Source organism: Rana temporaria, chromosome 1 (genome assembly GCF_905171775.1).
Source record: "Rana temporaria chromosome 1, aRanTem1.1, whole genome shotgun sequence".
NCBI classification, from domain to species: Eukaryota; Metazoa; Chordata; class Amphibia; order Anura; family Ranidae; genus Rana; species Rana temporaria.
This window is the reverse complement of record NC_053489.1, coordinates 286,597,617-286,612,337: the sequence shown is the minus strand read 5'-3', so window position 1 is coordinate 286,612,337 and position 14,721 is coordinate 286,597,617. Positions and strand designations below refer to the sequence as shown.

General features: G+C 41.9%; 1 protein-coding gene across 1 annotated transcript in view; it reads left to right on the top strand.

The window, feature by feature from the left end:
* SMC5 (structural maintenance of chromosomes 5) overlaps nt 1-14,721 on the top strand; it is a 139,077-nt gene that overhangs the window by 94,233 nt on the left and 30,123 nt on the right. Inside the window, exon 18 of the mRNA XM_040356728.1 lies at nt 11,440-11,565. Within this exon, the coding sequence (XP_040212662.1) occupies nt 11,440-11,565 (126 nt within the window). The remainder of the gene's footprint in view (nt 1-11,439; nt 11,566-14,721) is intronic.

The window sequence follows — 14,721 nt, the reverse complement described above, 5'->3', positions numbered from 1 at the left end:
AGGTGACTTCTGAAGGCAATTAGTTCCACTAGATTTTAGTTAGGGGTATCAGAGTAAAGGGAGCTGAATACAAATGCATGGCACACGTTTCACATATTTATTTGTAAAAAAAAACAACTGAAAACCATTTATCATTTTCCTTCCACTTCACAATTATGTGCCATTTTGTGTTGGTCTATCACAAAAAATTCCAATAAAATACATTTATGTTTTTGGTTGTAACATGACAAAATTTGGAACATTTCACGGGGTATGAATACTTTTTCAGGGCACTGTATTGTTTATGGTTCTGCCTCAACACTGCATTGTGCGACTTGAATCACTAAATGACACACTTTTATTTTTTTATGGGGTCTATAGTTCAGCTTTAAATTAAACACTGCAAAGTAAGATTCCCTCTTAATTGCAATACTTATACACTGGTCATTTCTCAGTTAACGCAGTATTAAACCCAAAAGCAAACATTTATTATGTAGTTACATAGTAGGTGAGGTTGAAAAAAGACACGAATCCATCAAGTTCAACCTATGTGTGTGATTATATGTCAGTATTCCATTGTATATCCCTGTATGTTGCGGTCGTTCAAGTGCTTATCTATTTTTTTTTTTTTTTAAACTATTGATGCCCCCCGCTGAAACCACCGCCCATGGAAGGGAATTCCACATCCTTGCCGCTCTTAGGCCCCATGCACACGAGATGCTGGTAAACGCGTGTTCAGAGGCATTTGGACAGCTTTTTCAACTGCCCCTGAACACATTCAATGTTATCTCATGTTTCCATGCACACAGTCACGTTTTTCGCAGTTGCGTTTATGCTATTTTTTTCAGAAGCAAAAAAATGGGTTCAGACGCAAAAGTATTCGCTTTTCAGAAGCAAAACACTGCTAAACGCGGCAAAACACAGTACCGGCGTTTTTCCGCGATTTCGTTTATAGGCGTTTTTAAAGGGGACCTATTTTTTTACATTAGAAATCTCAAAAATGATGGCAAATGATGAAAAAACATTAAAAAACATTAAAAAAACTGTAATTGCTTGCATTGCATTATGGACAATCCACAACTTGTGGCAGGTGACGTGGCCAGTCGACAATCCACAACTTGTGGCATGTGATTTGGCAAGTGGATAATCCACAACTTGTGGCAGGTGACGTGACCAGGTGACAATCCACAACTTGTGGCAAGTGGACAATCCACAACTTGTGGCGTGGCAGGTGACGTGGCCAGGTGACGTGGCAGATGGACAATCCACAACTTGTGGCAGGTGACGTGGCCAGTGGACAATCCACAACTTGTGGCAGGTGACGTGGCCAGGTGATTTGGCAAGTGGATAATCCACTTGTGGCAGGTGACGTGGCAAGTGGACAATCCACAACTTGTGGCAGGTGTCGTGGTCATGGTGACGTGGCAAATGGACAATCCACAACTTGTGGCCAGTGGACAATCCACAACTTGTGGCAGGTGACGTGGCCAGTTGACGTGGCCAGTGGACAATCCACAACTTGTGGCAGGTGACGTGGCTGGTGACGTGGCTGGTGACATGGCCAGGTGACATGGCAGGTGATGTGGCAAGTGGACAATCCGCAGCTTGTGGCAAGTGACACGCTAAAAAAAGTACACTGCTGCTCTCTCAGCTGCTACTCACTCTGGTCTCACAAAATGGCTGAAATGTTTTTTTTTAGCTTAGGGGGGGGGGGGTCTTATGATGTTTCTTAACTAAACGCAAACACAGGGAAATTCGCGGCCAAACGGGCGTTTTAAACGCCGGTTATTGCATTTGAAAACGTGTGTTTAGATGAGTTTGCATCTGCGTGTGCATGGGGCCTTACAGTAAATAACCCTCTATGCAGTTTAAGGTTATTATATTGCAGCTTACAAATCCTTAGGTGCGATATCTGCATTTGCTTTCCCTTAGGCTCCATTCACATCTAGGCGGACGAAATCGCGGCGTTTTGTCGCCGCAAATCGCGGTACAAATAGCGGTGTTTTGTACTGCGATTTGCGGCGACAAAACGCCGGTATTGTCCGCCTAGATGTGCCCCAGATTGACCCCCTCTATGGAGATGCTTCCCATCTCCTAGCCGAACGCTGAAAGACGCCTGAAAAAAAGGTCCGGGACCTTTTTTCAGGCGGCAGGCGTTCGGCGTGGAGATGTGAACCATTTCCATAGAGGGAAATGTGTTTCCAGCCCTCTGGCGGCAGCGGCGTAGCGCTACAGGCGTAAAAACGCCTAGATGTGAATGGGGGCTTAAACTCACCTGGTGATTCGGCCAGTAAAGCTATTGTTTTTAAAATAACTAACACTCTTGCAGATGTAGCAGTTAGTGTTGAGCAAAACAATTTACCACTGGCAGGAGTGCAGCTTTTATTTATGTAAAGTTGTCATCCCAAAAGGGGGGAAAAAAATGGAGCTTTGCTTCAATTTGTTAGTGTATCTAAATCTGCTAGTACATATAACACCCCCTCCCCCCCAGATTAACAATGCTGCTGTCCAAAGGTACCCCAGTGCTCCTTCATCTAGAGCGGGGCACTGATACAGGAGGTGTGCTACTGTCCAGATCATCAGGAAAATAAAGGTAATTATAATGTACTTGCCATATCTGTCTCATATCTTGGCGAAGGCCAAAGTGATGTGAAGGGCTCTCCTTGTAGCTCTGGACCAAACACACCTGAATGTAGGAACAGGAGTGTGTGAGGCTCAGGGTAGAATGTATGCTAGGAACTTGGACGGCAAGTGATGATAACTGGAGAAGGTCTGCCAGTATGGTAGTAGGTGTAGGTAGTAGAACACCTCAGGATCAGTTGCACTAGGTAGTTTGTGCACTGATGGCTTAGGAATGCCGAATGGGACTGGGAAAGCGGATCTGGTAGGTGGGATTACCAGGCTGATAGAGAGATTACCAGGCTGATAGAGAGACACAGTCAGAAAACAAGAGCCAAAGTCATACACGGTCCGACAACTGGATAGAAGTTATCAGGAAACAGGCCAGGGTCCTGCACAGATAGGCAGTAGTAGCGAGAGCGGAGTCTGGGCACAACCCGGGTTGAACACAGGACATCAAGCAGGAGCAAAGTCAAGCAGCAAGTCAGGATCAGGACCAGGACAGAGTCATGGAGAGACCCTGGAACAAACTGAGTCACTAACAGGTAGTCAGACAGCAAAGTAACCAGGAAGCATAGTTGCAAGGATCACACAGAGCTGGAGAACATCCAACAACAATCTGCACACCTCAGGGCCTCCTTTAACCGGTTAACGACCTGCTCCTGCACATATATTCATCGGCAGGATGGCACGGCTGGGCAGAGTAATGTATATTTCCATCACTTTAAAATTCCCGTTGTGCCCGCGGGACCCGCGGACTCTATGTCCGCCGGTGTCCCACGATCAGGTCACAGAGCTGCAGAACAGGGAAAGGAAAGTGTAAAGAGGCATCTCCCCGTTCTGCCTGGTGACACTGTATCGGCCTAAACTGTGGAATTTTTTTTTTTTTTTTTATAGATTTTTGGGGGATATTTATTATAGCAAAAAGTAAAAAATATTGAATTTTTTCCAAATTGTCGCTCTATTTTTGTTTATAGCGCAAAAAATCAAAACCGCAGTGGTGATCAAATACTACCAAAAGAAAGCTCTATTTGTGGGAAAAAAAGGACGTTGATTTTGTTTGGGAGCCACGTCGCATGACTGCGCAATTGTCAGTTAAAGCGACGCAGTGCCGAATCGCAAAAAGTCCTCTGGTCTTTGGCCAGCCAAATGGTCTGGGGCTTAAGTGGTTAAAAAGACAGCCTGGCACCATTACTGGGACTGGACACACGCAGGTGTGCTCCAATGCACCCAGATTTTTATCACACAGAAAAATCAATCCTCTCCTCACCTCCACAGAAGACCTTCTGGCACTGCTCTCCTACTCACACAGCCTTAGGAGTGATGCAGCCAATTCAGTGGTAATCCTTTGGGCTACTTAACCACTTAACCACCAGATGGTCACCAGTCATCTCTATGACCATCGGAGGACCCGGGCGCGATGTGATGACGTCACGCCCGGGTCCCCGTAAGTAAACAAAGCCGTGATTGCGGCTGCTAAGCAACAGTAAACATGAGATCGGTGAATTTTTTTTCACCGATTTCATGCTTTCAGGCCTGGAGGAGAGATGTGGGGTCTTATTGACCCCGCATCTCTCCATAAAGAGTACCTGTCACACACATTCCTATTACAAGGGATGTTTACATTCCTTGTAATAGGAATAAAAGTGATAATAAAAAAAAAAAAGTAAAAAATAAATATTTTTTAACGCCCCTGTCCCCAGTAGCTTGCGCGCAGAAGCGAACGCACACGCAAGTCCCGCCGACATATGTAAACGCCGTTTAAACCACATATGTGAGGTATCGCCGCGTGCGCTAGAGTGCCAGCAACAATTCTAGCACTAGATCTCCTCTGTAAATCTAAACTGGTAACCTGTAAAAAAAATTCAAAGCGTTGCCTATGGAGATTTTTAAGTACCGAAGTTTGGCGCCATTCCATGAGTGTGCGCAATTTTAAAGCGTGACATGTTAGGTATCTATTTACTCGGTGTAACATCATCTTTCATATTTTACAAAAAAATTGGGCTAACTTTACTGTTTTGTTTTTTTAATTAATGAAACAATTTTATTCCAAAAAAAAGGCGTTTGAAAAATTATTGCGCAAATACCGTGCAAGATAAAAGGTTTCAATGACCGTCGTTTTATTCCCTAGGGTGTCTGCTAAAAAAACATATATAATGTTTGGGGGTTCTGCGTAATTTTCTAGCAAAAAAATTATGATTTGTACATGTAGGAGAGAAGTGCCAGAATAGGCCTGGTATGGAGGTGTGTATAAAAGCCCTGTATGGAAGCGGTTAAAGAGGCCTTAATTGCCTTATTCTGAACAGCTGGAGTCTTTCAACGCCCTTAGACCTTGTCTGGCTATTTCTCGCAGCCGACGCCTAATAATGATTAGTGTATTGTCTAAGCAAGGCAGAAATGTATGTCCCGTTTGTGACAACACCCACAGATTTACCTGACTTCCTGTCACAATACGTATATGCTGACGTGTCAGTGCATGCCAGTTACAGGAGAGAGTCCATTTGTTAGCTGGCACATGTGCACAAATGTTGTCTGCATGAGTACTGGTTTCCTAAAATCTAATGATTGGTAAGCTGCAATTTATAAAATTTTTAGTTTTGAGTTTATTACCACTTTATTATATTTACCTCATATTGAGTTTTTTCTATTCAGCATATTCATTTTAGTAACATTTACAAATGTCATCAGTAGGCTACCTATGTTCTTCTCCTTCCCCCTATTCTTTATGTGGCTGTTGCTTTAAAGAGGAAGTAAACTGTGTGTTTTTTTTTTCCTTCCCTGTAAAGGCATAATGTGCTAGTATGCATTGCATACTAGCACATTATGTGACACTTGCCTACAAACAAAGCCTGTCCCCCCTGGAGGCCGCATCCATCTTTGCCCCTTTTTCTTCCAGGACCGCGGACTCCGCCTATGTGACTGGCCTGAGCCACGTGACGTCACTCCTGCTCATGCCCGCAGAAGCCATCAGTCACGGCACGTGCTCCTGAAGAAACAGTGCAGGCAGCTGTGCCTTCAGAGCGCATACGCTGATGACCTCTTCGGCACAGTAAATATTTCCTAAACTGCGCACGCTTAGGAGATATTTACAGTACCTATAGGCAAGCCTTATTCTAGGCTTGTCTATAGGTACATACATTCGAGGGAGGCTTACAACCTCTTTAATACATGTGATATATGTTTGAGTGAATAAAAATATTGTATTCAGAATCATTAAGCCAAGGCTAGATATTTTATAAATAGACTATAATCTAGTTTACGATATCTGCATCAAAACTTTCGGAATATGTGTATAGGTTCATATAGGATGATTATTTTCTAAATTGCATAGCACATAAAGCATTCAGTACCGTACAGTTTGTTTTAATTCAAAATAATTAAAAATCAGATTGTGTAAAATGTTGATTCAGTTTAGGTTGCACACTGCTGCTTTTCTTATTAAAAGATGGAACATTGATGAACCTTAAGGAAGTGGTGATCATAAAATAGCTGCAATACCTTGTATTACGCATTTTGCTAACCACTGAGTGTTTTATGTGTTTACATTGAGACACATTAAATTGTTGATGCAAAAAGATTATAATTTCTAAACCAGTAGCCCAGGTATATTTTTCTGTTTTCATATTTAGCACATGGCGCATGTACATTAAGCAGGGCATATTTTCTATGCAAGCATTCAAAGCAGTCACACATTAATAAGCACAAGCCCTCTTTTTTTATGGCATTTCATTTATACAGTTATTATTAACAACTGCAGATAGATTTTTGGCCTTTCATTGAACAATTTTCCTCCTATCTATCTATCTATCTAGATAGATAGATAGATAGATAGATAGATAGATAGATAGATAGAGATATGTATGTGTGTGTGTGTATATATGTATGTATGTATGTGTGTATATATGTATGTATGTATGTATGTGTGTGTGTATATATGTATATATATATAATGTGTGTGTGTGTATATATGTATATATATATATATATATATATTTGCCGTCTATTTTAAATAAAGTAATTAAAATAGGATTTGGTGACCTTTATAAGTGTATATGGCTGCAAATTGCATTTTAAGGTCACAAAACTTAGATCCTAAATCTGGCCACATACTAGTAGATTTGTGAATAAAAGTTAATTTGAATATTCGTACAAAAATACGTATCCGTAGATTCAGTGACTTGACGAATGTAGTTCAAAAATACTTCAAAATGTAATTTACATTATTTCCAAAATCGAATGTTAAAAATGATTTCTCATTATTATTCACTGTTGAAAATTTGTTTGCACGCCTTCAGAATTTCTCGTCACTGTGACTGAAAACAAACAAAGCTCTGACTCCACTAAAAATATGAAAATCAAAGGAAACGTTCCTGAACAAAAGTTTTTAAACAAAATTCTTCTAGTGTCTGGCCAGCCTTCAGTGGTTGACCTGAAAGTGAAACATGCCTCTGCAGTGTGCACTAGCCTGAATCCAAAGCACTGAGCCTGGTTCTTCTCTGATCCCTCTGCTGTCTGCCTTAGTCGCTGAAAATACTTTTAGCCGACACCTCAGCCTCACAGATGATGGCTCCCCCCCCCCCCCCCCCTCCAGCACATATCAGATGACTCAGTCTCAGCTCTGGGTTTTTCTTTATGAGCCTGTTAGAGGCGACTGTGTCCAATCAAAAGTTTTAGCTCTGCAGTGCGTGGCATCGGATCCCTTCCCCCTGCTTTCTGCTGCTTAGAGATGTATGTAAATTGTGTGTTTTGGAAGACTGTTGAGGAGAGAGGGTCGCAAATTAACAGGTACAACTTATGCAGGATGATTTTTTTCATATCTGTGTATCACCTAAAGGTTTGTCAGTTCAGTGGGTATATGTAAGGGTTTACAAGTCTCACGTTCATTAATGTTTCATGTAGGCTATTCAATAAACTTTTAGGCACCTTTCACACAAGCCACCGGGGACAGTAAAAACAGGTGGTTAGTTTGTTTTTCACTGCCACCCTATAAGAGAACATGGCGCTGCTTGTTTGGAGCTTTGCATTGTGGCGTGTCAATTTTAATGCTACAGCAGAGTTTTGACAGGTGGCGCTGCCTGTCAAACTCTCCAATTTAAGTGAATGAGGCTGCACTGCAACTGTGAGGCAAACATTTGGCTCTCAGTTGTGCAATCCTGTAATGTAATATGTACTGTTCAGAAAAAAAAACAGTCCTCCAAAGGCAAAAGTATCACTTGCTGGCATCCATTCACCCTCCACCCCCAGAACACTTTTCAGGGGGGCTGTAAATGATACAGCTAGTGTGAAACTTGGCATTAGAGTTTCATATAAAGAGATCAACTTGGTGTAAACAACCTTCTCTATATATGTTAATGTTCTTAAAAACATGATTCTTTTGTATAAGTTCAATTATAGTTGTACATGAGGGCAGCCATATTGTCTCATTACTTGTGCAGGCTCTGCTTATTGCTTTGCAGGGAAATAAAATGGTTGTGTTTTTACTGCTCCTTCTTACAATGCAAGTTTGAGGCTGGTTTAGGAAGATGTATAGGCCGTTCACAATATTCATGCAGCAAGGATAATCGATTTGTGTTACCACAACCACAGTTTGACCTCACTTCTGAATGTTCACAAAGTGAACTTTCACACTGGTAAGTAATTGGCCTATATTCCTTTAGTAAATCAACATATACCTACCTTCCTACCCTGTCCGCCTTTAGGTGATCCCTGAAACCTTTATGCCGCGTACACACAGTCTTTTTTCGGCATTAAATAAAATGACATTTTTAAAAACGTCATTTAAAATGATGGTGTGTGGGCTTCACATCGTTTTCCGTCTTCTGAAAAACGACAAAAAAAAAATTCGAACATGCTTCAATTTTTTATGTCATTTTTGAAAATCGTGTGTGGGCTAAAACAAAGTTTTAAACCCGCCCATGCCCAGAAGCAAGTTGTGAGACGTGAGTGCTCGTTCTGGTAAAACTACCATTCATAATGGAGTAAGCACATTCATCACGCTGTAACAGACAAAAAAGTGTGAATCGTCTTTTACTAACACGGAATCAGCTAAAAGCAGCCCAAAGGCGACTAGAACTTCCCCTTTAGAGTGCCGTTGTACGTCACAGCGCTTTGTTCATAATTTTTTAAAAACGGTGGTGTGTGGGCAACGTCGTTTTTTATGATGAAGTTGGAAAAACTTTGTTTTTTTTTCATGATGAAAAATTAAATTTTCTTTCATGACAAAAAGTGATCGTGTGTACGGGGCATTAGACTGTAAGCTTCATGAGCAGGCCCTCCTATTCCTACTGTATTGTAATTGTACTATCCCCCTTTGCAAATCGCTATGCAAACTGATGGCGCTATATATATCCTGTATGATAATTAATAATTTTATGCTAACCAACATTGTCTTCCTTTTCAGTTTGCAGCTCTGTAATTTTCTGTAAAATTCAGTTCAATATCATAACCTGGAGGTCTTCTGTGCAAAGTTGGTGTACAGAACTTCCCCAGAAATGTCATTCCCTGCTTGTGTTATTGGCTCACTGATTTCTCCAGCAGTCAAGATCACTGCAGTATCCCCCCCCCCCCCCGCTGTCTTCTGGGAGACATACAGGTCCCAAAAGACAGCAGGGATCAGCGACAACGCACAGCGCGACTTGCGCATGCGCAGTAGGAAACCAGGCCGCAAGGCTTCACTTCCTGATTCCCTTACCGAAAATGGTGGCACTTCCAGCCAAGATCGGCTTCGGGTAAGGACATCGTGGGCGTCCTGGACAGTTAAGTGTTCATATTTTAAAAGTCAGAAGCTGGAGTATTTGTAGCTGCTGACTTTAAAAAAACTTAATAAAAAAATTGTCGGAACTCCACTTTAATTCTAAAGGGATGCAGACACTACAACTTTCCTTATTAGAATGCTGAAAGTGCATCAGCTTTCTATATTGAACACAGACATTCCCATTCATGAATCGGTGATTTTATTTATTTTTTCTCTATTACTTATATGTGATGGGTTTATTGCCTTCCTCCTTCTGTGAATGGGCAGAAGAAGGGGAGGGGTGAGCGTATCCGTTCCAGTGACTCTGCTCTTAAAGGAACTGAGACCATGTCAAAGCTCTGGAAATGTCTGTCACGGATGTGAATATTAGAGATAAGTTTTACAAAGTAGCTGAATTCCTGGAATTCAGCTTTAACTGGCAGTGGGGGTACTTCAAACTCTCCTTAATGTAAGGCGTCCTATATAAAAAGTCTGTTTCACCAGTGTCCAAAATAAATTATGTGGAGTACAATCCCCTATGGTTAAATCTGCCCAAGATAAGATCCTCCCACAAAAAATTCTCAATCGCTTTTATTATATACCACTTATATTTTTTACAAGATGGGCAGGCTTCCCTCTCACACTTGTACTAAATACTCTGGAACTATAGTTTTTTTTTTTTTTTTACCATATGGTCTGGGAGTGCCGAGTTCTATCCGAGCTTACTGGTCTGATGTTACGGATTTTACTAGTACAACTTTTCAGATTCCCAATATCTGTAATCCACTATGATGTTTACTGGTTTATGTGGAGCAGTATACTCTTCCTACTGGGACAAAAATACAAATACGTTTACTGTTTTTCTATGCCAAAAAATGATACTCGTGCACTGGAAGTCTCAGGTCCCATCCCCCATCACTAGCAGTAGCAATGACTATACATATGAAACTCATGACTCCCTGTGGAATGTGGTACACAATCAGCATATTTTAGTGAATAAAGCTAATCTCCAGGTTTCATTTAACTTTTAAGGCCCTGTACACACGAGGAGACATGTCCGATGAAAACGCGGACCGTTTTCAACGGACATGTCTGCTGGGAGCTTTTGGTCTGATGTGTGTACACACCATCAGACCAAAATCCCCGCGGACAGAGAACGCGGTGACGTAGAAGACACAGACGTTCTCTAACACGGAAGTTCAATGCTTCCACGCATGCGTCGCATCAATTCGACGCATGCGCGGGATTCCGGGTCGCTGGTTATACGTCATAACCAGCGGACATGTCTGACGGACAGGTTTCCAGCAGACAAGTTTCTAAGCATGCTAAGAAACTTGTGTCCGCTGGAAACCTGTCCGCTAGGCCAAGAAACCTGTCGGCTAGGCCGTACACACGGTCGGACATGTCCACGGAAACTGGTCTGCGGACCAGTTTCAGCGGACATGTTCGGCCGTGTGTACGGGGCCTAATAGTTAGTTTGGACCAAGCTGGTCCAAGCAAACTATTTATTTCACTAACCATTGCAGTGACTTTGAGTGCTGTATAAAACTGTGTTTAGCCTCAGCTACATACAGTATACAGCACTATGTTCTGGCAGTGCAATGAGATCTTTCCGCCCTTCTCCCAGAACAAAATTAAGTTGGGCTAATCACTGCTCAGCCATTCTGAGGAAGCTTTGCATTCTGTGAATGAATACAAAGCTTTGTCTTATTGGCTGAGATAGTTTGTCATGGCATCAGACTGCCTACCTGCCTCAGCCAACCAGCAGACGCTTTGTATTCATTCACAGAACATGGACATGTTTTTTTACCTTATGCAAATAGGCTCCACCATAATCTTGTTTTTGTTAGCCACTTTTTTTTTTAGCTTGTAAAATTAATCTAATGAGGAATGAATACCCTGACTAACAATTTACAATGCCTTTTTATATTATGTGTACTACTTTGACGGTCAGATTTTTTTTTTAACATTTTACAATAATCCAGTATGACAAGTCTACCCAGCAGTCCAGCCCCCCCCCCCCCCCCCAAAAAAATAGAAAAAAAATGTTTGCATGAAAATTAAAATGACAAATTGTAATATTTCTTATTTTTTTTTTTTTTTGCAAGAGTGAATTTAAGACTGTAGATGATTGCAAGAGCGCTCTTTTGGAAAATTGCAAGGACCTCTTAAGGAAGGCAAGACAAGCCTGCCAGCTTGGACCCAAAGATGAAGTTCCACAAGAATTTCAAACTGTGAGTACTGCTTATTAAACACTTTTTAAGCTTATTTCAAACTATGACAGATAAATAAGCTTTGACATTGCAGAAGCATTACCTCGATACAGATACAGTTGTAGGCCTAGAAGTAGGGATTTTTCCGGTACCGATCCCGAGCATTTCCCCCGAGTACTTGTCAGGGTGATCGTGCAACAGGGGAGTTGTAAGTCTTCTCCCCCCGTGCTGCCTTCTCCCCCGTGTACCTTGCTGCCTTCTCCCCCGTGTACCTTGCTGCCTTCTCCCCCGTGTACCTTGCTGCCTTCTCCCCCGTGTACCTTGCTGCCTTCTCCCCCGTGTACCTTGCTGCCTTCTCCCCCGTGTACCTTGCTGCCTTCACCCACCGTGTACCGTGCTGCCTTCTCCCACCGTGTACCGTGCTGCCTTCTCCCACCGTGTACCGTGCTGCCTTCTCCCACCGTGCTGTCTTCTCCCCCCGTGCACCGTGCTGCCTTCTCCCACCGTGCTGCCTTCTCCCCCCGTGCACCGTGCTGCCTTCTCCCCCCGTGCACCGTGCTGCCTTCTCCCACCGTGCTGCCTTCTCCCCCCGTGCACCGTGCTGCCTTCTCCCCCCGTGCACCGTGTTGCCTTCTCCCCCCGTGCACCGTGTTGCCTTCTCCCCCTCCATGCCGCTCTCCCCCCTCAATTTGTCAGGATGGAGACCGGAGGTAGGAGCCGCTAAACCCGGCTCCTACCTTTTGCGAATGAACAGAGTCAGTAATCACTGACTCTGTCCATTCACATAACTGAGCATCGTAACCTGTGTTTACGATGCTTCAGTTTATGAATGGAGAAAAGCTTCTCTCCATTAATTTTAGCTGAGGCTGCAGAGAAAGGGACTGGGGAATCTGTGTCTCTAGTCCCTTTCTCTGTCTTAAAGGGGAGATGTCAGACGTCTTTATTGCAATAAATAATAAAAAAAAAAAATGTAAATATAAAAAAAAAACAAAAAAAAACACACACTGACAATCCACCCCCCCCCCCCAAAAAAAAAAAAAAAATCACTGTAAAAAAAAATCGTAAAAAAAAAAAAAAAATACTGCCACTGTAACATGACATTAAAAAAAAGTATCGGTATCGGCGAGTACTTTAAAAAAAGGATCGGTACTTGTACTCGGTCTCAAAAAAGTGGTATCGGGACAACCCTACCTAAAAGTAAGTGCTTTACAAACAAACAGTAACACCAGAAAATGGATTTATATGATATTGCATATAGTTGTCATCGGTAAAAAATCTTATGCTTTTTATTGATGCATACATTTACATTTAAGCAGTCAACCTCCTTTATCAATGTCTGGCGCAAGAGCAATCTCTGTTTGACAGCAATTGTTCATTTTAGAACTTCATTGGAAAAAAAAAAAAACATTTGAAAGATTAAATCTGCTTGGGGTGTGACAATAAGCACAGCTTGTATTTTAGACACTTTTATAAATTAGGCCCAGTATGGGTAATTTATGGCAAGTAATGTAAAGTAGAATTTTTTTTTTTGTCTTCTGCAAACAGTAGTTTACCTTCATTTATCAATCGGACTGGAAAAATAAATATATCTAGGATTTCCTTAACTGCGAGTGAGTGTATTGCCTTAGTTTCCGTGTTCTTGCATTTATACTGTTCCTTTGCAGTCACCCACTTTGAAGATGCCAATGCTGTTATTTAGGTAAAATGGAAGACAAGTGTTGTATAGGGTAGAAACATGGAGGCTGACATTGCTGACTTCTTTCTAAAAGGCTAATTACCTGGATATCATTCTGACCTTGTGGTTTCCATGCCTTCTGTCGCCTAGAACAAGCATACGAACAAAGAGTTTTGACTTTCCTGATCACCATACTTGTTCCTAGCCACCTGAGTCTAGGTAAAGCCAGTGGGTCAGCGTGGCAAAAACACTATTCTGTTGCTGCTAACATAACTATTGGGAGCTGAGTGTTCCCGGTTTTTAACTTTAGAGAACTGACTAGCCTAGGGCAAAAGAGCTATAAGAAAAACGTTAAGGTGCCGGGGTGGGCTTAATGGCAGTTCTGACATATGGCCAAGATTGGAAGGTCTTGGTGTTGGTGCTTGAGAAAATCCATTGTTTTCCCCATTTAAAAAAGTTAGTTGTTGTCTTTATCAGGGTTTTAACTTTTGACCTAAAACACCAAAAATTTAGGAAGCGATAATGAAACATTTGTAAAGAAGTGTGTCAGAAAAGTGCATTTATTTGAGTCTTCCCATTATATCACCATCACCAGTCTGTGAAACCCACACTCCAGTGCCACCACCTCATGAAATATTGGTCAACATATGATAATGACCTCCGAATTACAGGCAAATCAATATGCACCTAATCGTACATATCTAACCACAGCATCCAGGAATCGGCCTTCCCCTGTTCCTCATTTAAAATGGTTGCATAAACTCATATATATGTTCTAGTACTCTGAGGAAACAAAAAAGGCTCACGATAGGTAAATTCTGTTATTTAACCACTTAGCCCCCGGACCATATTGCTGGTCAAAGACAAGAGCACTTTTGGCGATTCGGCACTGCGTCGCTTTAACTGACAATTGCGCGGTCGTGCGACGTGGTTCCCAAACAAAATTGGCGTCCTTTTTTTTCCCCACAAATAGAGCTTTCTTTTGGTGGTATTTGATCACCTCTGCGGTTTTTAGTTTTTGCGCTATAAACAAAAATAGAGCGACAATTTTGAAAAAAATAAATAATAGAATATTTTGGCAGAGCAAAGAGCCAGTGACTGACAGTCATCGGCTCTTTGTTCACTGAAGACTGAAAACCAAGCAATCCATGGTCTTTGATCACTCAGTTTTTGGTCTTGGAGGCACCAGGGGGGACTGATGCAGCATCAGACCAATGCTGCAACCACCTAGGTGAGTATGATGATTTGTTTTTTGAAAGTCTGCACTTCACTTTTATTGCCAAAAATCTAAGACAAATGGTACAGTGGGTCATTACATTGCCTTATTCTAGACCAGTTTAACCTTTTGCTTTCATTAACTCCCCATTTTTACATTTTTGTCTAGAGGTCGACCGGTATATCGGCCGATATTTGGCATTTTTTAATCGGCATCGGTTGATTGTGCTGATAAAAAAAGGACGATTTTAAACTTCAGCGTGACTTGCAAATGACTTCTGTAATAG